A 23,170-nucleotide genomic window follows, 5' to 3' on the forward strand; every position below is an offset into this window, starting at 1 on the left:
TTTTTTTTTCTTTGTGTGCTTGTTTATCAAATACCATCTACGTTTACGGCACTTCAGAAACGACGCTGTCAGCATTACACTTTCCCAAGGAGATTATACAGCTCCTTTGCCATTCCCAAACATATGCCAGAGAATTGGATGATGCTCTGATTTCAGCCCCATACGCAGACAGGAATTGCTCCTCTTCCCAAACACACAATGTCCCTAAAAATACCAACTCTCTCTCATATGCTTACTGGCCATTTTTCTAGGACAATTGTTATGGTAACTAAATTTGAATGCTTAAATGTGCCACTTCAACATTATTACTGTTTTATTTTTATTTTTGTACCTATTTCTTTTTGCTTTTATAGGTAAGCACTAACACTAAATATGTAATATTCTGTTGTATTTCTGTAATTCAGGAATTGAGAGTCATGGAGGAACCATTTCTCCTATTACTTGGCCTCATAAAAGCTTTCTGGAAGGAAAAGAAGAATTCATATATATCTACAAACACTGATCTGAAATCCAGATTGCCAGATCCTCTACATACATAGTGCCTGAGCCGTTTCTGAAGTGAAGAAAGAAAGAAATCAGATTTTTGTCTGAGGCTTTTCTCCCCTCAGCCAGTTTCCCACACAATTAGCTCGATGTCCTGGGCTGTGCATCTGAGATACCCAAAGACACTGGGGTTTAGAAATGTCTAAAATACAACTAGAATTTCTGGACGAAGACCACGGTCAACAGCTTCAGTCTGCGGCAATAATGTGAGCCCGGCAGTGACGGCAGCGCTCATCTGCGCCGCAGACAGACCCTTCTTGGGGCCCTGGCCCAGCGTGGGGAATGATCTGTGCCGAGAACAAAAGCCCATTACAAACCCCATCACCTTCTGCTCTCGGGGTTAGACATACTTTGACCCCCTTTAGCATAAGCGCAGAGCAGTCTGTCCACATAGATTTATGCCCCATACATAGCACACGCTATGCATATGCGTATATATCACATTTGGGGATCTGGCGCGGCTACGTGTCCGTGTTTTATTTAAATTCAAGCCCCGGCGAGCGGAGGGACGGAGGAGGGAGGGTTCAGGGGCTGCCGTCTTTGCCCCGGCGCTGCCTGGCACAGCGCGTGCTCCGTGTCACGCGGGGGGACCCAGCTGTCACTGTGGCGCTGCAGGGCCCCCTCGTCCCCCCCTAGGACCGGGCAGGCGGCAGACGTGACCGCGGCGCTCGGCGCGGGGCGGGAAGGTGCCCCGGCGCCCGCGAGGGACGGCGGCACCGCGCGGAGCAGCGCGCCCGTGTGCCCCGTGCTTCCCGACGCGCCAAAACGCCTCTTCCGAGGCGGGTGACAGGGGCAGCGCTCACTAATCCCAGCCCGGCCGCTCCTGCGAGACACTGGAATGTCGGCACGAGGCAGGAAGCGAAGGTCAGGTTGGCTGCAGTGTCGGGGAGCGCCTGATATAGCCCTTCCCTTCGTGCCTCTAGGACACTAACGGACAACGTGAGACAAGGACTTAAAGCAGAATAACGACTTTAAAGTGAGGAATAAGGAATTTATTGTTAGTCTCTTCACAAACACCTTTCACTCGAGGCAGAATAACGTGCGTTCCCGTGGCGGAGCACAGGGCCGCGGCCTTTGCGCTTTGCGCATCGCCGCATCAAGGGACACAACCCCCCGGGCCGGCGAGGCCCGGCCGCGCTCCCGCTGCCCCCGGGCCGCCCCCGCCGCCATTGGCCGCCCCCGGCCCGGCCGTCGCCAGGCAACGCGGCGCGCCCGGAAGCCGGCGCGGCACTTCCGGCGCGCCCTCCCCGGCCCGCCGCCGCCAAGATGGCGGCGCCCGTGTCGCTGCAGGTGGAGTTCGGGTGAGCGCGGGCCGGGGGGGAGGGGCCCGGGGGGGGGTCCGGCCGGGCCGGGGGCGGCGGCGGCGGCTCCGGGACGGCCCTGCCCGACCCTGCCCGGCCCTGCCCGGCCCAGCGCGGCCGGCGGCGCCGGGGCCTGTAGGCGTCTCCCGCCTCCTCCGCCGCCCCGGGGGCCTCCCCAGCTCCGGGCCTCGCGGGGCCCTGCAGCGCCGCGGGGCCCGGCCCGGAGGGCTCCCCGTACCCTTTTTTCTTCACTTTTACCCATTAAAATCAGCAACAAAACTCTCCCGCCGGCGCTTCCGCGCGTTCCCATGTGCCCTCGTTGCCTGCGCCCTCGTTGCCTTTTTAATTCTTCTCCCTCTTTTATCTCTTCTTCCTAATATAAAACGCCAAATTCTTCATAACATTCTAACTTTCAGGTCTCAGTTGCTGCAGTCTCAGTGTTCCAAGCGCCGGCCTTGGAAGTCTGTGAATGTTTGCGGTGATTCCTGTGTTAGGTTGTTAAAGCCCCCTTTTAGCAATAGCTAAAAGGCAGCTATTTACTTGATTTTTTTTCCCACCCCTTCACAGACGCAGAAATGTCATAACCGTTTAAATACCCTCTCCTTAAGAAGCCTTTCCTCAGTCTTTCCTGCTTCCAGCTGCAGTAACTCTCCTAAATTTTCCCAGAAGAGCGAGGTGCATTTTTGCTTCCCTTGGAAATGCATAAATGAGCTCTCTATGTACAACTCACAGCTGAGTTCTCCCCAGCTCGCGCCTTACAGAAGGACCTTATCTTGCAATCTACATTTCCCGCTGTAACAAAGCGTGACCTTGTTTTCGTTACATAAAAAAATGTTTTTCATATAATTACTGTGACTTGTTCTGCTGCGTGAATCTCGGGTCCTGGTAATAATTGCTGCTTCAATTTCCAGATAACTATTTTTTGTGAGCTGGTGGAAGAGCACCAACAGAGTGCCCTTTAGGAGAGCTGCTGCATATAAGTAATGCTGCCCGCGGCGTAACAAGGATTCCGTTGTGCTCGACCACTGCCGAGCCAAGAAAACCTACTGGGTCGCTTTGAGATATCGAATTTAAAGGAAATCAGTAATGTCTGGATGTATTTTTGTTACTATTTAGGTGATGATTTTTTTTTTGAATATTGAGTCAGTTTTTGAGAGATGCAAGGCACCGATGAAGATTTCCTGAATGTATTTTTGCAAGAAATGTTATCTAAAGTATCTGAGTTTAAATTGGAAGGATGTTTTGCTCCAGTGAGATGCCCTTTGAAAGGGAAGGGTCATTTCTCCATCTCAGTTGAATATCCAGTAATCGGTTCTGTTGACTTTTGGAGTTTCCTTGCTGTTGAAACTTGAGCTTTCCCGTTCAGTCTGGTGTCAAGAGTTTCTACTATCTTTGCAATTTGCTTCTAGGACTGAGCCTGACCTGCAGCTGCACAACATCAGGATGAACAACTATGTTTGGAGAGCTCAAGACCTCTAGATTTGCTCCTTTTCTAGGTAGCGGATATACGCAAGGCACCAGCTAGGGGTTGTTAAGTTGCAGTTCTGAAACTGAAACAAAAATTCAAGAGCCTGAGGAAATTAGGTAACCAGACACCATTTTGGGGGTGAAACCCCCCCCCTTTTTTTTTTCTGAGCTGCAGTTCAGCTGAACTTGTCCATATTCTATATTTTGCTCATCCTGGTTCTTTTGTAAAGAACTCTGGTAGCAGAGACAATCTCTGTGTTGTCTAAGGCCCGGCGCCTAGTAAGATCTGAATGTCAGAAATGGGACTTCAAACCAGGCTGTTAAGTAGAGAAAGATTTTTTAAATTGAATTTGTAGTTATTGTCACTTCTCTGCATGCTTCCCCCAGTGTCCACGTCTGTCCTGCGAGGGGCTGCTTTGTAGTAGCTACATCAAGAAGGGGCTGCCAAGACTCAAGGATTCCTGGCTCCGCATCTCTCTTGCTGTGTGACCTCGTATGAGTCATTTCCTCTTTCTGTCTGCAAGTGGAAACTGGAGAAATATTTATTTTCCACAGTGACGTTAGGATTTTCATGCTTTGTGGAAGGCCTTGAGATTCCTGACGGGAAGGTGTTGCAGGAGAGCGACGGTGGTTACGGTGTCTGTAATACTGTTGGAATCGAAGCGGTGTCGGTAGCTAAAGGGAAAGGGAAGCTTTTGCCCTAGATGCTGTGTGACAGTTTGAAAGCTCTTTGGGAACGTTGCCACCTTCCTGTTCTGCTGGGAAGATGCCTGGCACACCGGGATCCTGGCCTGTGGCTGAGAGATGTGATCGCAGCAGGAGATGCCAGTTTTCCCTAGGAACTTGCAGTCTGTGGCAGGAAAACCAACAGAGAATCCTATCCGGAACACACCGTGTCATTCCCGTTCTCTATCGCGGCATCTGTGTGAATTGGCCCTTTTGTAATAGATAAAACACAAACTCAGTGGTTTGTTCTTTTCCTTTCAGAGGTGGTGCAGAACTCTTGTTTGACGGTGTTAAAAAACATCAGGTGACCTTGCCCTGTCAACCAGAGCCTTGTGAGTATCAGAAATTTTTAGATAAGTCAAAAGAATGACAGCAAATGAAATTCATGTGCACAGCAATGATGGTTTGTACAGCAGTTTAGTTCGTTTGCCACTAGAATTACTGTGTTCTAAAAGCAATTTCAGACATGTTATTGATCAGATCTCTTGGCAGTCGATGGTTGGTCTTCAAAGCAAATACAAAGCAGAAATCATCTGAATACCTCTCCTATCCTGTCAGCAATTATGAAACAAGTCCTTCCTTAAGGCTTTTGCCTCCCCCCATCTGAACAAACAACAAACTCTGAATGTTTCCAGCAAATCTATGTTTATCTTGGCTGATTTTTAAAACCACCTTAATAGACTCTCCCTCCTCCCTGTTTTCCTTTTCCTGTTTTATTTCCAAAAGGCATATGCATGTGCATATATATATTACATACATGTGTGCGTGTGGACAGGAAAGTAATATGAATATATTTTATCTACTTGTTTGACTTTTAAGTTTGTATAATTGTTTCAAATTAACTGTGCAGTTGTAAATGGCAAAACTAATGCTTGAACATGATGCTCAACATATTGTTCATAGCCTTTCCTGCAATAAAAAAATAAGATGCTGTTAAGCTAAAGACTTGAGTACCCCAGTGATGAACAGTGATAATTTCCATTTCGTGATTTGGAGTATCAATACAGAAAAGTGTTGTGCTAGCTCTCTTGTTTCTCCTTATGTGTATGCATACTTCAGTTGCAACATAATTTTGCTTCAGGTATGTTTCAAATTCTTCCAGCTAGAAACATTTTATGCTGTTAGAGAGCAGGATTATAGACTTCAAAATAATACAGAGCACCAGTGAATGTTATCAGCTAATATCTCATGAATGGTTAACACCATAATCTACGTGTTATAAACATCGAGCCTGAAGTGTTCTGTCCAACCTGGTTAGTAGAGATTGGTCCAAACACTTTTGATGCTTGGACATAAATATGTGTAATTCCAGTGTGATCGAAGCACTGAAATAGCGTGTTATCTTCTGGTTAACAACAAGGACTGTGAATCCAGAAACTTGATTTCCACCCTTTGATCTGATGCTGATTTGCTTTAGTGCATTCAGTCGTGTTGCTTCATTTTCCCCTGTCGTAGTAGTGATATTCTCATGCACCACAAGAGAGTTCCAACGTGGAATTCTAGCACTATTAAAGTACTTAAGATCCTTACATGGAAGATGAAATGCCAAAACACTCATTTAGTTGGCTTTTAAACTTGCTGGGGGTGGGAGGCAGAGTATCGTTTTCTTTTGTGCTCTGTAAGCTTAGGCTACTCAGACACCCACTGCATTGGTAGCATCCAAACCACGCTCGGATACTCGGGGTTATTACAAGAGCTGTTTATTTCTGTCAGGGGAAGGGAAGAATTACAGCCAAAGAATGATTCTTCTGAGACCTGATGGAGGTCCCAGGTGCAGTTGTATGTGGCCTAATTCATTCCCATTTGAAGCTGATGAGAAAATTTCTATAGATTTCACTAGAAGCTGGATTTATCCTAAAGACTAAACCTCTCCCGGACGATCTGCTTTTCTCTCAGAGTTCAAACCCAGGATCTTCAGTGGTTTATTCCAGATTGCTCTAATAGATTATTGCTTCTGGTTGTTCATGCTGCGTTGTTTTTCAGGCGCTGCTATCCCTGTAACAGGAGCTGCACAACGGGCAGTGCGTCCACTTTTGAGCTCCCATGATTGAGAGTCTGGTGTTTTTGTGCCTATTGAAGGACAGGTTGGTTTCTTTAGGACTGGTTGGGGATTGCAGGAGGAGCAGGCACTGGATTCTGCAGTTCCTGCTACAGGGATAGTTACATCCAGCACAAGGGTGAGCAGTCAGACACGGAATTAATGTCTGAAACTGCCCCAAAACGGATCATTGGAGCAATCTGTCCTAGTATTCCTGCTAATTGTATTGTAGAGCTGAGAAACCACTGAACTGGATCAGAAATGCAAGCAAGCAACTGGTAAATCAGGGCAATTTTGTAGTGTACCTCGTGCTATCTCCACTCACAGTAAGGAATTGCAAGTCATCTGTCTGGGTAAATAAAGATATATCTAATGGCAGGTATGATCGTTGCTGTCCTCGTGCAGCCAGGATTACCCTGATGAGAGAAGCAGCCGCTGAGCCGTGTGCTCTGCTGCCAGCTCCTTGCTCACCCTGTGTGTTCATCAGCTAACACTCTGGGGAAAGACCTCTAGTATGAATACTGCTTGAAGACATGCACTTATAACCCTATTTTAACTGATTTCATTAGCTGTCAAGCTTATTTTTGGCAGTTTTGGCCTCTCTTACCCACTCTTCCTTTCTTTCTAGATTATTTTTGTCTTTGTCCTCCTTTTTGCTTCTCTCTGGGACAATGGGCCCACCTATTTTTTAATTGTTTAGGCATTTTAAAATGTATATCCTGGAGGTGAATGGAGATAGAAAATTACTGCACAAATACCTACAAAGACTTGAGTAAAACAGCCTGTGGTGCATATTTGACAAGGGCAGCGTTCTCTGAATGACAGTAATGTTTTAACAAATTAGTGGGTGCTCATTTCCCTAATTTCCCGATAACAGACACTAGGTGGAAAGTGGGTGGATTCGAAATCCAGTTAGCTTTTTTTGAGAAGATTTGTTCCTGTGTCCTTTTCTGGTGCCTGGAGACAAGCTCCTGGGGGGATTAGGAAAGGCAGAAGGAAGGAAACTGCAAATGGGACCAGAGCAAGTCCCCAGGGGTTCAGCCATGTGGCAAGACCTATTTTTGTTATCCAGGGGCCTCTTTGTATCCTTACAACTGTCAGCAAAGCAGCAGTTCCTGATTTCCAAAGTGGAGCTGGTTTAGCCCGCGTGTTTAAGTTGCTGCCAGCTAGGAATTTAAAAGGGTGTGATATATCTGTCTGGGCATATAGTTTTACATAAGCCACACTTTATGCAGGGCTGTGTAATCTGTTTGCAAAGGAAGACCTCCAGTTAAACAAGAATCTTTTCCCAAATTGCTGAATATTTTGATGATCTCATTGATAATGTTGTCAGAGGATCTAAAGGCACTAATGCCCCGTTGGCTTATTCTGCATAAAAACTGTGTGTGTGTGGGAGAGAGCAGCAGCGGGAATAACGATATTTGTCACATGGAGAGAGGATTAAATTGGCAGGGAAATCAACTTTATTTTCAAGCATCTAAGAGGCTATTAGAGACAATGGAGCATAAAAGAGAGAAACCCTAAATTAAAAACTGAAAATGTATTTGGCAGCCTCTTCCTGAAACAAGCCACAGTAATTTAACCAAGTGCTTCAGTAATCAAATAGATCATTGTATGGCTGCTCTGCAAGCCATGTCGGAGCTCCTTCCTCCATCTCGCTGGGGCTCACACTGCTGGGTTTGTCTGTGGCCCCGCGAATTGCATTGCCTCTCTTGGAAGGGTAGGAAAAACCTGGCGTTGTTTAACCCTTGTGGTGGTAATTTTAGGTGTAGCTCAGCAGGGTGGTGCTGAGAAGGGTGTTTCCAAGGCCTTGCTGCCGCGCTCTCCGCTGCGTGCGCGAGGGGCTGGCGGTTGTGCTGCTCGGCCGCGGGTCCAGGCCTTCCGATTCCAGCTCCAAGGGAACTGCTCCCGCTGTTCTGGTGATCGGGCTCCTGGTTTTGGAGCAGCGGTTACAAGTGTCAGCAGCGATCAGGGATCGCTCGGACCGTCTGGAGCAGCCAGGAATTCGCTGTGTTTTCTGGCACTCGCAAGTTTGCAAGGATGCATTTTTAATCAGTGTGATTTGGTAGTTGCCTGTAGTTTCCCTTTACCAAAACCACAGGGAAAAAAAAAACATTGCTAATCAGATCTTTATTTATTTTTTTTTTAGAGGGAAATTAAAATAATCTGAGTGCTGCTTATGTGCAAATCCCTGTAGAGCAGAGCATGGTCTGCTCCTCGGGAGCTCGGCTTTCCAGAGGCCCCGCTCTGTGCAGCAGCATCTCGGAGAAGAGCTGAGGGATCTTGAGGGATCAGACCTATGTTACAGGCAGGGATTTAAAAAATACAGCGCGTGTTCAGGATCGCCTGGGGACCTCTGCCAAAGCAGTGTGTAAAATCAGGAGTGAAAGTTGGCATCGGTTGCCTGGGAATGCCCAGGACTATTGCTGGGTAGTATTTAGTAGTTGATAAGTTATGGCTGTTCTGTAATTTTATTGCTGTGCTTATTATTCCTAGTTTTTTTTTTTTTTTTTTTAAGAAAAAAGGAATAGAAATATTTCTGGTAGTGAAGCGACTTATTGGAAGGGCAATAATAAAACGTTAGTTGAAGGAATTTCCTGCAATCCAGTCCTTTTTAACCACACAGAGTATGGCACTTGCAGCTCTTGGAGGACTTGGGTTCTTCCCTACTGGTGCATCTCTCTCGAGCAGGTAATTGAATATTTACTGGTGAGGAAAAGGGATTTGGGAGTTACCGGGACGGGACCTCGGCCGGAGGCAGCGTTGGGCCCTGGACCTGCTGCTCCCTCCTGCAGTCCGCGAGCGCAGCCGGCTCTGCGGCCCCGCGATCCCGGCTGCCAAAGCAAATGAGATCCTCGCGGAGCGATCCCAGCGCCCTCCCGGGAGCCCCGGCAGCTCATCCCGACCCGTGGTGCAAGGCGCTTCCCGGCAGGGCCAAAGCGGCTCCCGCGCGCCCACGAAGCCGCCCTCTCCCCGCTGCTTCCCGGCCGCCCTGCGGACACCTCTCCGGATCACCCTTCCGCGCCGCCCCCCGCCCCGCTCCCGCTTTTCTGTCGCTGGGATTTGCGGTGCCGGCGCTGCGGAGGATCCGGGCCCTTTAAACCGCTTAGCATGCGGTTCACACGGCTCCGGGCCAGCTGTTCCTTTCTCCTGCTGCCCTCACTCGCAGGAGTTGTTTGCTGAGCTCAGAGCTCCTGTGCAAAATTGCTTTTCAAAAGAGCCACTTTCTGCTTAATTAAACAATGAGCCGCCGTCCCTCTGCACATCTGTAAAGCTCCCTCTGCAGCCCCTTTATCCCACAAACTGCTCCATTCTTACCTCCATTCACTTGTAAATCCTCCCCCCCTTCTCCCCCTACCCTGATCATCTCACTGGCCCTTTCTTTTCCCCTTTCAAGTCAGACTGAGGGGCTTGGAGTATCTGGGGGGGTGGCTGGGTCGGGTGGCCGGGAATCGGTTTAATGGTGCTCGCCGGGGATGAGAGTCTAAGAGCAGCAAAGCAAAATCGTAGCCTGAAAGTGAGAGGCGAGGGCTGGGCGCCTCGTGGTTTCTGTATTTAGGGGAATAAAATCCCGGCAGCTAGTGAGAAACGAGACGGATCCGCCACGGCGGAGAGGACGGCGGCCCCCAGCGAGGCTGGGAAGGGGTGAGGAGGTGGCTCCGAGGGGCCGTGCCAGAGGGGATTCCCTGCGCGCCGGGCAGTGCCAGGGAAATCCCTCGGCACCGGCTCTGCATGAGCAGTCACGGTGCTTCGCGGGCTCTGCGCTCCCACAGCAGCTCCTGTGACAGCAGGAGGGTTCTGCTCCCAACCCTCTGTGTGCCTGTACACACACAAAAAACCCAAAGCCAGGGAAATGTGAGACGGGAAATTGCACTTGGGTGGGTTTCAGCTGGGCACGATGCCCACCAGCAGTAACACATTCTTTGAATTGTCTTCCCCAGCACCTTAAAATAGAAATCCAGCAACAGTTCAAGGGTAAGCAGGAAAAATGAATGGCAAAGTGATGAGGTGAGGGGTCATCTTTGTCACAGGGAAGGGCGCACAGGAGCTGCAGTGTCATGGATAGCATGGGTGGATAGGGAGGACTGAAGAAATGGCAATTTGAAGCATGTGCTCGGAAGGTTCTCAATTGCAAGAAGGGTCAGCCCATGGCATGATCTTGTCAGGGTTTTGGTGGAAAACTTCCTTTGCTCAAGCTTTCTAAAATGTGAGTGGGCAGAAGTTGGAATGGTCTTTTGTGGATCGTTCTGCAGGAGTGGAGGGATAAACTTTCAGGAGAATTGTTTACAGGCCCCAATTTTTGATGTCTATCCCTAATTCAGCCCTTCTCTGCCCATGGGGTAGAGCTCAGGCTCTCCCTGGTTCCTTCCTCTCACGATTTAGAACAAGAGGGAAGACCCTGGAGCAGCACGAGTGATCTGTGATCCTAATCCAAAGAGACAGTTTGGTGCACCGGCATTTATTTGGGAGCCTGAAGTGACAATAGCATCGGGTGTTATAGGATTAGATGCTCTGACTTGGGAAATGTGTAGGGATTAGGTTTACCCGGAGGATCCGCTTGGAGCTGCTTTCTTGTGACAGGAGCTGATGGATCTGGAGCCTTCCTGCTGGCCAGCAAATGGGCTCGGGGATCCCTTGGACTTGAGTCCTCCTGCTGCCAGATTGGGGGCGGATTTTCATGTGAGCTGGGGGAAAATCCCATGTTTGAGAGTTACGGGGTGATGGCTGGGACGGGAGTCCTCCCTCTGCCAACGGGTGCGTGAGGGAAGCCCCTGGTGATGTCTTCCCATCCCGTGGACACAAGGAAACGGAGAGGAGCATTGCTAAGGGGTCTCTCCCAGCTGGGATCGGAGAAGAGGGTGTCGTAAAGTGATTAAAAATCACAGAAGCCAAAGCCTTGAGGTTCTCCTGTTGCAAACGAGCAGATGAGAGCAATGATTGGGATTTTCTCTGTCTGACCCTGGTCACCTCCTCATTTTTTTGTAGCACTTAAGTCACTGCCCACTCTGGGATGTGCCGGGACCGCCTTGTGCCCTTGTCACAGCAAACGGATTTGGCTCCTCAGCCTGCAGTAGCACCGAGCCTTCTTGCCCGTGGCTCCGAGCTCTGCCCGCTCCTCTCCTACCGTTCCCGGCGCATCCTTGTCCGCTTTGCCGCACGGTTCCCATCTGGGAGATGGGAACGGTGGATCCGCAGGGATCGCGGGAGAGGAGCGGCCGGGAAGGGGCTTTGTGAGGGCTGGGGCTGCGCCGGGGGTGGAGCGGCGCTCGCCGCGGTTAGTGACCCCAGCGCTGGGGCTCGGCCTGGGCACTGTGATAAACGATCTTATCCTGGGTCAAAGAAATGGTACCCCACAGGGAGGTACCCGCGAGGCGGCCCGGGAAAACTGCCTGTGCTCTCTAGCACTGACCCCTTAGTGACCACACTGCATATATCTTATTTATTACAGACCAGAAGGGAATTTTCCATGGTTTCCATGCTGAAATAAGCTCTCGGCTCTGCAGCAAGGCCGGGGCAGTGAGTGCACCCTCCGGCTGCCCTCCCGGCTCTTTGCGCTGGTCTCTGTGTGGATTTGCACTGAGGTGGAGGTGCCTGCGTGTCGTGGATCCCTCAGTGGCCTCTGCAGCTCGCTGCTAGCCCAGCACGTGCTCGTGTCGGCCGCTCTTACAGACCGGCTTGTGCAAAATCCGCCTGCGTTTCCGCACATTTATTGTCCAGTGCGAGTTTTTTCCAGTGTAAAATCCAGCTCGATGTTTCTTATTCCAGGCACCTGTTTTCTCTCTGCACACAGTGAGCGCCCTCTTTGCTGAGTTATCACTGATGGATCTGTCAGGCCCGGGAGGTTTTATTGAGCTGGGAAAGATCTATGGAATTCAGCCTCGGTTTTGAGGGTGCAAATGAGCCCAGGCCCTTTTCCAGGCGGTGCTGAAATGGAGTCCAGGCCTCGGTTCTCTTGCAGGGGAAGCTCTACAGACTCTTCACCACCGGGATAAGGCAGGAGAAGGGGCCTCGGAGGACGCCCGGGGGAGCTGAGCGGCCTCCGCGGTTCCTGCTGCCGCAGTCGGGGACGTTCAGATCGCAGCTGGGCTGACCCGGAGCCGGCGCTGCCGGGTCTGGTGCCCGCGCGCGCTGCAGCTCCGCGTCCTGCCCGCGGCGGTGACACACGGTGGCTTTGTGGCACTGCGAGCACACGCGTGGCCATCCTGCGCCCGGCGTTTCACTGGGTGATTTGTTTTATGCTCGTATCGTGGCTTTGAGCTCCCGTCTGGGCACTTGAATGAAGCGGTTTTCTCCAATATTTGCCGTTTTTTCTATTTTTTCTTTTCTTAATTAGCTTTAAATCATTTTTTGACGAGAATTTGGAGGGGTCTGTCCTGTGCCGCAGGCACCTGAAGCCGTTTGTCCCTGCGTCCAGACGAGACAGGGCTGGAACTGGTGACCCTAAGGGAGAGGTGCCGGAGCGTCGGAGCCGCCGCCTGAGCCTCCCTCGCGCGCCAGAGCGCCCGGTCCCTGTCACCAAGCGCCAGCAAAGGCCTCTCCGTGACGGCAGCACCAGGACTTTGCAGCTGCTGGGTCTGTAGCGATGGTTTCCCTTGTCATGGATGTGACGCGTGGTTGGGTTCATGGTTTTTCCTTCTCTTAAGTCATTTCCAGAGGGTTTGATTTTTGCATGGCAAATCCTCAGCCCATGGGAAACCAGGTTAGACCCGCAGCGCCGCGTCCCAAAAGGTCTCAGGAAGGACCCGTGTGTCAGCTACGAGCCGAGCAGTTTTGCCACAATTTGCTGCTGGTTTCCATCACGATAAGGTGCAGGATCCGGAGCTGCTCAGTGAGGCTGAACTGCGAGATGGCTCCCCCACCAACCGCTCGCAGCTGAAGTAATCTTGTTTCCAACACCCTCCCTGGGGGAGACGGTTTTAGTGCGTTGCTGGTCACTTCTCATCCTTTATAATTGATTGGTTTGGGTAAAACTGGTGTGTACAAAACGTGGAGACATGAGGGTGGGCAAAAATCAGCGCCGGGGAAGCAGCTGGAAACGTGACGTCCCCAGGTTGGCTGTGGGGATGGCGTCTGCATTTTCCTTGCTCTTTGCAGCAGGGAGGCTCCAGGCATGCACAGGGATACCACTTTTTTTTCCTATTAATTCTCCAGTACGTGTGTATATGACTTCTAGGGGAGGAATAAATGAACAGAGGCTCAGGTGGGGCTGAAAATAACATTTATTATGGACGGAGCAGGGGCGAATCGTCCAGCGCGGCCTCCAATAAATCAGTCCCCTCCATCCAAGCCGCTTTTAGGTGGCTGCCTTTTATCCAGCCGGCGCCGCGTGTTTCTGTTTCAATGATCTCCCCGGAGAGGTCCCCGTGGAAGGGGCCGCTCGTTGCGGCCGCGCTCATTGTGTGCGTCCTCGTGCATAAATATGGAACAGCTCGCGGCCGCCGGCCCGCGCCGCCCACTCCTTCCCCGGAAGGCTCCTCTCCATCTTCCTGCCTTTTCTCTCCATCTTTCTTCCTTGCTGCCTCCCGGGCAGCCCCCGGAGCGGTGCCCGCTGGGCGCCGCTGGCTCCCGTTGCCGCACGGGGCAGGAAGCAGCAGGAAACGGTTCATTCCGTCTCCTAACTCAGGTCGGCCCCAGGCGGCGATGCAGGTTCGTGGGCAGATCCCTGCGTCGTGGCCGGAGCCGTGTCCCTGTGGCCGGAATATCCACCTGCCTGCGTCCTGGTGCAGGGAAAACCCCCGGCACGGACGGAGCGACGGGGGAGCTCTGCTCCCTCCTGGCGATATCCATGATCCCGGCGCATCCCCGTTTAAGGCAGAGCCAACCTGCTGCACGTGCCACCTGCCAAGCCAATGCCTGCGGAATGGGATGCCAGGCTCTATTGTAGCTCTGTCTGCCAGGAAAGGCTTCCCGTGGCCTGGATGAGCTTATCCCATAGGAGGGAGCCCCAGCGAGCCCTCCCGAAAGGGGCTGCGGATCCGGGCGTGCAGGGAGCTTCCAAAACAAACCCGGCTCTCGAGGCCTTGCGGAGGGCTGTTCAGAGGAGCCCCAGGAGAACAACTGATTGCGGATTCCGGGCGATGGAGCGGTTTGTGGGAATGGTAAAAACATCGAGGTGAATGCTGGCGAACTCCGCGTGGCAATTTGTCAGCTTCCCGAAACCCTGGAACGGATTATGCCCCCCCTCCGTCGCTTCTCACCTCTCCAATAGGAAATTAACTGATGCTATCGCTAAAGAAATTGTTTTTGCCTCACAAAGTAAAATTGATACTATAAAAACCCGCCCGCAGTGTCTCCTCCTCCCTTTACATGAAGACAAATCCTTCCTGTCACCTCCTGAAATGGAAAGATAAAGGCTGAGCTTTAATAAGGGAGCAGCTCGCCCCGAAGTGCAGCGGGAGGGCGGCCTGTGCCGGGGGAGGCGGCGCGCGGGGACGCGCGGGGACGGGGCCCGGCGAGCGGCGCGTTCCTCGCGCGGCCACCACGGGGACGCGTCGCATCGGGCACTGGGCCCGTCCCTGTCTCGTGGCCAGGCTCCCTCCTTTGGGTTTTTAAAAACCTACTTGAACCCCCATGCAGTTCCACGTGAGGTTGTTGGGTAGCGGCGGAATCCGCAGGGCATGGGGTGTGTTAAGGGGCTGGGGACATCCGGGATCACCTCCGTGTTTGGCGGCTCAGCATTAACTCCAGGTCGTTTTGGGGACACACTTAACATGTGCACGTTAAAGGAGGGATCTGTCCTGGTCCAGGGAATGTCCAGGGAAAGGATCGGCCTTCCCGCATTGCCCTTTCCCTGGGAAGGACCAGACCTTCCCTGCAGGGTTTGGGGCAGAGCCTGGGGCTTGGAGCTCCCTCCACTCAGTCAGGGACGTTTCTGTTTCTTGTGGGTGAAGGTTTGCAGCTCTCCCACCTCTCCTGCCTGTTCCTCATCCCTCTTTTTGTGGATAGCCACTGTCCTGGGATCCACCAGGAGCCACCAGCAACCTAAACTGCTGTCCTTTCTCCTTCCAGGGGACATCAGAAACCTGCTCCAGTGGATCAAACAGAATTTGCTGAAAGAACGACAGGAATTATTTATGCAAGGGGAATCTGTGTAAGTACAAATGTTGTGGATCTTTCTTGTGTCTCTCTGTTGATCCCTGCGGTTGGTGATACATTTTTTATGCTGGTTGTAAAAAGGAAGTTAATGTCTGTGAAAATATGGGATATGCTACGGGATGAGGAGGAGGGTGTCTCATTGATTCGGAAGGAATTCCAAGGTGAATCTTGTGGTGCTTTGCAGAGAACCTGTCTGTCTCTTGCAGCCCAGGTCCTTAAATGTTAAATCCGAGGCGCGCACACGTGCGCTTTGCGTTCTCCGCGTGGTCGCCTGCTCGCGCCGGTATCCTCGATTCCAGGAGTCCAGCAGGTCTCTCCGTTCCTGCTGACATCACTGGGACTGAGGCAGTCACTCGGAGAAGTGCCAGCACGCGTTTCTTCTGGGAAATGTATTTTTATTGTCAAAATGGGGCCAACCTCATGGAGGGAGGAAAAAAAAAAAAAACAAGAGAAATGGAGCAGAGTGAGCTGTGCAAACCGTGCCGGGCTGCGGGGTGGCGCTGGGGGTGTTTAACATTCGTCACGGGTCTTTGTGAGCTGAAGCGTGTGCCAGGTCCCCTGGTAACAGGAGAGACAATCGCAGGACACTGAGGATCAAAGAGGGGGAATCCCTTTGCCTGTGATCGTGGGCTCCGAGTGGAGCGGGGTGTTCGCTGCCTTGGGCAGGGGCACCGGAACAGCCTCCCCTGCCTCCGCCTCGGGCTCTCCGCGCTCCGCTGCCGCGCGGGGGTTTTAATTACCTGGTTTTTCTACATCCTATGGAAACGTCATCTCGGAGCATCCTCAGGAATGGTGCATTTTGATTCAAATGAGCTCTGGGATTGCTCCTGCCTCCTCTTTATTTGATGTAGAAAGGGCACGGACTGTACCTGTTTCCACCTCTGTGCTAGGATCCCTTTCTCTCGTTGACTTTACAGGCAGTCAGCTTGTGATCTTTGCTCTTTAAACCCTTGTTCTTAACTATTTGTGAAGCTTTTTTTAGCAGCCCTGTATCCTAATTATTTCTCTGTGTTCTGCAGGAGGCCAGGGATTTTGGTGCTCATCAACGACGCAGACTGGGAACTAATGGTCTGTACTCCTTCACTTGGCCTTTCTTTGTTGCAAATCCTGCTCTGTCTGTTCTGGGGTTGCTCTCAGAGATGCTGTCTCTGATTCTTGACCCAAGCATCTAGTATTTGAGGGGGAACCAGGATCTCTCCCCGCGCTTTGCGCCCCCGCGGCTCTTGGAAAGCCTGGAGCTGCTCCGGCCCTGCGGAGTCTCCTCAGCCGGCGCGTGGGGAGGGATCAGCCCTGCTCCCTGACCTCTGGCAACAGCCTCTGCACGTCGGGGAGCTGCGCTGCTTTCAGCCAGCTCGGGAGAACAGCTCGGGGGCAGCAGGCGCCGTCCCAGCCCTGCGCTGTGACAGAGCCCCGTCCCAGCGCGAGGTGGCTGCTTAGCTGGGCAGGACAACACGGGGGAGGTTTCTACCCAAAGCGGTTAATACCTTCCCTTCTTGGCCCGCCGTGGAGCTCAGGCAATAAACAGTCACTGACTGTTTTCCTGCCTCAGGCAACCACCTGTTCTGTCGACACGGTGGTCCAGAAAGCGGCGTGTTCCTGGGATGACACGTGTCAGCTCCCTGTCTCATCTCTCACCTTTGCTTCCTTTAAGGCTTAAATCCTTGGTGTTTCCCCGCTGCACTCCCTAACGCTCCCCATCTTTTTATGAGCTGCTTTCTCTTTGCAGTTAGCCTTTCAAAGTGACATTTAAACCCTTTTTTGTTTTTTCTCTTGGCCTGCAGGGCGAGCTGGATTATAAACTCCAGGACCAGGATAACGTGCTTTTCATCTCGACATTGCATGGCGGGTGAACTCCTGGAAAAACAAGAGGACTTAAATCCAGACCCTTGGGCACAAAAACCAGCAAGCCAAAACCTAAACCTGCCCAAATCTCCCTTGACCTGTCCGTGCCCAGGCTCTGCGTCTTCCCTGTGAGTTCACTCGTTACTAAACATCCAAATAAAACCCTGCCAGCATGCAGCCTGCTGCGCAGCACAACAGCCTCCAGCTCCTGGTTGTTCTTTCGCCTCTCCTGACCGCGCTTCCAGGTACCCTGTCAGGCAGAGAGCACCTCCTGCGTGCGGGGCTTTATTTTTCCTGCAGAGAAGGAAAGAAGGGCACTGAAAACTGAGCAGAACGGGGTGTCTTTCAGGCAGTGAGACGTTCTGGGGGAATTGTGCTGCTTGGATGCCTGTGCCGGGAGCTGGGATTCTTCTCGGCACAATGCTTATTTATTAGAGTGTCTTTTGTATAGGCTCTGCACTGAGCCCCAGAAGTGATCGGGGAAGGGTGGGACATGAAACGCAAGGAAACAAAAGGTAACTTCACCAGCTTTTCCACGAGCTGGTGGAGATTACAGCTTGAACGACCTCTGCAGCGGCTCTGCGCTTGTCTTGCTAATTATCCATGGGCAGCGGGAGAGGAACGTTACACTTTGGAGTTTGTTTTTCTGCTGCCTGACGCCTCCTTCATACCTGAGCCCAAGGAGGGGAAAGTACAAGCCGGTGACCAAAACCAATTTATAACCCTGTAGCTTGGGGGTGAATAAACCCAGGCCGGGCCCAAGACGGTAGAGATTGATAAGGGCAACGTGTTATGGTTCTGTCAGCGTGACGGACAGGATTCCTCAGGCTCCGTGTTGTTGGGTGCGTTGGCCGGGCGCTGTGTGGGGAGGCTCCCGCAGCGGCGGCTGCTCCCCGGGGGACACCGCTTGTCACCAGCCGTCACCGAGGGGGAGCCCGGGGGGCCGCGAGGGCTTGAACCGCGCAGCGAAAATGCTGAAACCCGGAAAGAAAGGAAGGAAGGAAGGAAGTGGCTTTTAACCCTTTCCACCGATGGGAAGGGGTGGCTTCTTGGTGCCAGCTCTGAGCAAGTCCGGGAGCGTGACGGACGCTGGTGCGGCCAGGACGGGGACACATTCCGTTTTCCAGAGGTTTCCTTGGACAGACGGCCTGCCTGGCCGGCCGGCTGCAATGGGAGCGCAGGGGAGGGTCGGAGCAGACGGCGCCGGTGCCAGCGGGTCCCAAACGCGCTGAGCCGCGTCCCACCGGGATTCCGTGCGTGGTCCTTCTCGCGCTCCCCTCTCCTCCTCACCCATGTTTATACCCGGCTTCTAGAGCACGTGGGCTGGCGCGTTCCCGTGCGAGCAGCGCGTCGCCCGCAGCCCCGGGCGCTCCGCGCGGCTCGGAGCTCTCCTGCCGCCCGCGGCTGCGGTGACCCACGCGACGCAACGCGCTGGCCCCGGCACCGCGGGCAGCCCCAGCGCCGGCACATGGGCTATTCTGGCTCAGAGGGAGAGGGCGCTGCAAAAAAAAAATCCCGACTCTCCCCTCTGGCACATTTACCCTATCGTAACCTACATAACTAAAAGTACCCCGGGACTACGATGCTGTTTCGTCTGAGAAGCGTTACCTTCAAAGAGCATTATTGGTAATTAAATAATATTTGCCCTTTTTCAACTCCAGCTGTCGCACCTCGGGTCCAGCTTGCTGCATCGGTGAGTGACGCGGGCCGGAGCCTCTTTTCCTTCCCGGCTTCAGCTGCTGTTTGCCCTGCTGGGCACCCCAGCAAAGCAAGGGGAGCTCCGGGGGACGATAGGAACCAGCCAAAAAGCACCAAACGGGTGGCGAGCACCTCAAAACGGGTCGAAACCCTGCATGAAAAGGCAGGTTCATCTTCAGCTCTGCCGTCTGCCCTGCCACTAAACGGCCTCTTCGCCTTAGACCGGGTTATTCTGCTCTCATCCCCTCCGGCTGCCGGTTCCTGACAGGATGAGCTCCTTCCCTGGAAGTGCTATTCCCCTTCCTGGCACAGGTAGACCCACATGGATTAGCTGTAGTAAAAGCTGCCAATCATTGCTAGAAAAGCTAGAAATACTGAGGTGAGGGAAGCTGCGCCGGGGGAGGCGGGGAAAAAGGATACAGCAAAATCTTGTAGCAAAAGTTTTTGAAATAAAAGCCTTTAAAAAACATCCTTTGCCTCCAGCTTTGTCCTACAGCGGGTGAAATTTTGCTCGGCTCTTGCAATGCTTCCCTCCTCCTCCTGGGTTTCCTTGGCAGCCCCGGCCGAGGCGCTCGGCTCGCGGCGACATAAAGCCTCTCTGTTCGGAGCCTCCCGACGGTGGTTTAATAGGGGCTCGGAGCGAGGCCGGGGCTCCGTTTGCCGCCCGGCTCCTTCCCGCGGCACCGGCGGCCTCCCGGTGCTCCCGGTGCAGGGCCGCTCGCTGCTGCCGTCCCTGCCCGCGGCCCCAGCGCCAACGGTGCCGGGCGCTTCGGAGACTCGGCGCGGCCTCCGCAGGGCCGGGGCTGCCTTCCTCCCGCGGGGAGGAGGAGGAAGAGGAGGTCCCGGGCAGCCGGGGATCCCTCTCTCGCCTTCCCCTCCTGCAGTGGAAACCTCCTCCCGGGCCCTTGAAAGAGACGGGGTCTCCACCGTGGCGCATGGAATTAAATTAAATTAAAAAGCAATTAAGAGGGCGGGCGGGGGGAAAAAAAGGATAAACCAAGAAGGAACCGCAGGGCCGGGGCGCTCGGCGGCAGCTGCCCGGCGCGTTTGGCTCCTTCCCCTCGGCATCGCGGCGAAACGCGGGCGCCGGTGCCGGTGCCCGGCCGGCGGCTCGGCCCAGCTGCCCGCAAGGATCCCGCGAGCGGCGCTTGACCCGGCGGATATTTGACGCATTCGGACTGAAACGCCCGGCAGAGCTGAGAGGTGAGGAATCGCCACTCGTATTTATTCAGTTTCCTTGAAATCATATTGAGGCTTACACAGGCGCCCGCGCCTTTCGGCAGCCCGGAAAATTATTACCTTGATGTCCACAGAATCCGTGGAGAAAGGTCCTTTTTTTTCTGCCTCCAGTTCCGTTCCCTTCCTGAAGCCCAGCCGGTGAAGTTGAAATCTCTGCTACAGATGTCCAGACACAATTCTTGGTTCGTATGTCGCCATCGCACAAGAATTGCGTTTGGACAATCAGGAGCAGAGATTCCTGTCCCGAGCTCGCAGGATCTTCCAGGGCATCCGGCTGGAGCCTGGAAAACAAGCACAACGGGCACAGAGCGGGCATGGAGCCGCTGCCGGCCGCGCTCCGGTCCCTGCTCCGCGGCCCTGGGAGCCAGCGCGGAGCTGGAGGGAGCCGCTGCTTCGGCCCCAATAAGTTTCTAGCCCATCCATGGTGCTTCTCATCCCGATTTCATTGCACAGCAAGGGGTTTAATTTTATCAACTCCCTTATTATCTGTCCTAAATATATGTATATCAAATAAAATTTAAAAGAAGAATTATAGCCTCTTAAAAATAAAAAAGAAGAAAAAAAAAGAAAATTAAGAAAATTAAAAGAAAAAATATTAAACCATCACGAAGAGGAAATACAAGCCAGAAAACGAAACCCGTTGGTTCATCTGTCGCCGGGTGCCTCCGGGGCGGGCAGGGGCTCGGGCCCCGGGGGGGCGGCGGTCGTGGGCGCCCCGGGCCGCGGGGATGGAAGCGACTCCAGCCGCCCAGCCCTCAAATTCGGCCACTTAGAAAAAAAAAAACGAAAAACAAAAACAAAAAAAAAAAAAAAAAGATTGCCAAGATTTACAAACGCACAATCGGGCGGCGGGGGGGCACGGACCAAACCACCCCTCAAAAAAAAAAAAAAAAAAAGAGAGAGAGAAAAGATTAAAAAAAAAAAAATCCAGGCTCGTTCCCCCCAGCCCCTTCTCACCGAGCAGCTCGAGAAGTTGGGAGCAGCTTCCCCCGCTCTGCAGCGAGGGAACATCCCGGCGCCCGGTCCCGCCGCCGCTCCGGTGCTGCCCGGCCCGGCCCGGCCCGGCCCGGCCCGGCCCGGCCCGGCCCGGGGGGGACGCGGCGACCGCCCCGCGCCGCTCGCGACTTTCCACGGGGCGACGAAAAGTGGCGGCGGGGCGAGCGGGGCCGCCCGCGCTGCACCTGCTCCGCCCGCCGCGTCCTGCGCGTCCGATGCGCCCGGGAGGCTCCCAAATCCGCCCGCGAGGGATGCGCCCGCCGGGGCTCTGCGGGCTGCGCCGGGGCCGGCCGGGGCTTTTGAGTTGAACGGCGCAACAATAAATGTGTTGCAGAGCCGGCGAGAAAAGAATGGGGATGACCTTCAATTGGTACTGGATTTGAATAACACCACGGGGTGATAAATGCCCATTGTGTTTTAGGAGTAATGAATCTCCACTGTCTCTATAGCACAGAAACAGCAGCTGCAACCTGGAGCCAGCCATCTCTTAAAGACACAGCTCCCGCCCGCGGCCCGGCCCGGCCCGGCCCGGCCCGCGGCCCCGGGCCGCCCGCGCCCCCGCCCCGCCGCGTGGGGGGGCCCCGCGCCGGCTGCTCCCCACGCGGCCCCCGCGTTTTCGCACCCGCAGCCCGGGGTCCCCCTGTGCCCCCTCCATCCCGCCCCTGTCCTGGACGTGTCCCGGGGGTGCCCCTGCTGCTGTGGGTGATGGGGTGGCACTGCCTGGGGGGGGGGGGGGGGCGGGGGGCGTCGTGCCAGGGTCCCCGGGGGGGTCTGGGGTCACCTGTGCCTCCCTGAGCGCCCCGTGGCAGGAAAGGGCTATGGGGAGACACCGCTCCTTGTGTCCCCCAGTCAATATTGCTGCCTTGCAGGGCTGGCAGCCACAGACCCTGGGCCAGGAGGGAGCGGGGCCGTTGCTGCCTCTCTGGAGCCCAGACCCCGGCCCCGGCCTGCGGGGGAGCCCAGGGTCCCGGCAGCTGAGGGGAAAGGCCGGGGCTGCCCCTTCCTTCACCCAGCAGCGCCCGGCACCGGCCCTCGGTGCTCCCAGTGTCACCAAGGGGAGCAGGGGGTCCTGCTGGGGGGCGCTAGGGCATCCCTGCCCTTCCTCCCTTGGTCCCGTCTCCTCGCACAGGCCACGTGGGGAGCGGGAACGGTTCATCCCAGGAGAGCAGCACTGCAGCCCCAAGGATGCTCGGAGCATCCTCGGAGCGACAGCCACGGCGTCCCCATCCACAGGCCACGCTGGCCACAGGATGAGGCCACCTCGGGCACCTGGCAAACCCTTCGCTCTGCCGGTCCCCCCAGGCTGGAGCAGCAAGCAGGGCCCCAGGGCTGGGGGCTGGAATTCCCGAGTTGGGGCCGGCCTGGAGGCAGGGATGCTTCTCCACTGAACTCCCTCCTGGCCACCCCGGGGGCTCTTTGCAAGCTGGGCACCCACCGGAGCCCCGGGAGGTGACAGCGCGGGGCCACATCCGCGCACGGAGCCCCCGGCGAAGCCGACGCGGAGGAGCCGCCGCTCGGTGCGCGCGCAGAGGCCGGGCTGGCCGGCACGGGGACGAGCCGCGCGCGGCCGCCCTCCTCCCGCCGCCTTGCGGCTCCTCACGGCCTTATTAATAACAGCCCCAGAGCGCGAGAAAACCAAAAGGAACCAGGACTTAGGGGAGGGAAAAAAAAAAAAATGGAAATAAAGCACTAGCGACACCTCGGGGCCCCCGAGCAGGTTCCATGGGGTCTCCTGGACCTTGCGCCTTGGGGACATCGGAGACGTCCCGTGGGGGGGCCCTGGCCGCCCTGGCCACCCCGGCATTGCTGTGGCCACTAGACCTGCCACCCTTTGCACTTGCTTTAACTCGCCCGCTGCCACCCCGGCCGCGTTTTGTTTTTCCTCTCCTCCAAATCTCAGCTGAGTTAATGAAGTTATGTGATCCTATAAATGTTAATTGTCTAAACTTCTCCTCTCTCCCTTCTTTTTTTTTTCCCCTTTTTTTTCTTTTCTTTTTTTTTTTTTTATCTTTCCCCTCCTTGCTGCTTTCTGCTCCACTTGTAATAAAGAAAATATCTTGGCCGGTCTTAGCCAGTTGCTTGGCAACGTCGATCGGAAAAAAAAAAAAGGAAAAAAAAAAAAAAAAGAGAGAACAGAATGTAACCAATCCTGAGACAACCAAAAGATTTTTGGTGACATGTGACCTCTGTGCAAAGGGCAGCCTTAAACTGTCCCTTCTGTCCC

At 54.1% G+C, this 23,170-nt stretch overlaps 1 protein-coding gene across 1 annotated transcript; it reads left to right on the forward strand.

Annotated features, from left to right (window-relative positions):
- Positions 1 to 1,735: 1,735 nt before the first annotated feature.
- Positions 1,736 to 17,070, forward strand: URM1 (ubiquitin related modifier 1). The gene is made up of 5 exons (XM_088527948.1): positions 1,736 to 1,844; positions 4,299 to 4,369; positions 15,085 to 15,166; positions 16,191 to 16,239; positions 16,953 to 17,070. The coding sequence occupies exons 1-5, from the start codon at positions 1,810 to 1,812 to the stop codon at positions 17,019 to 17,021; spliced, it is 306 nt and encodes a 101-aa protein (XP_088384074.1). The 5' UTR covers positions 1,736 to 1,809; the 3' UTR covers positions 17,022 to 17,070.
- Positions 17,071 to 23,170: the final 6,100 nt, after the last annotated feature.

The sequence above is a fragment of the Tinamus guttatus genome, unplaced genomic scaffold (assembly GCF_059628265.1).
Source record: "Tinamus guttatus ecotype Peru unplaced genomic scaffold, ASM5962826v1 Tinamus_guttatus_pri_ptg000297l, whole genome shotgun sequence".
NCBI lineage: Eukaryota > Metazoa > Chordata > Aves > Tinamiformes > Tinamidae > Tinamus > Tinamus guttatus.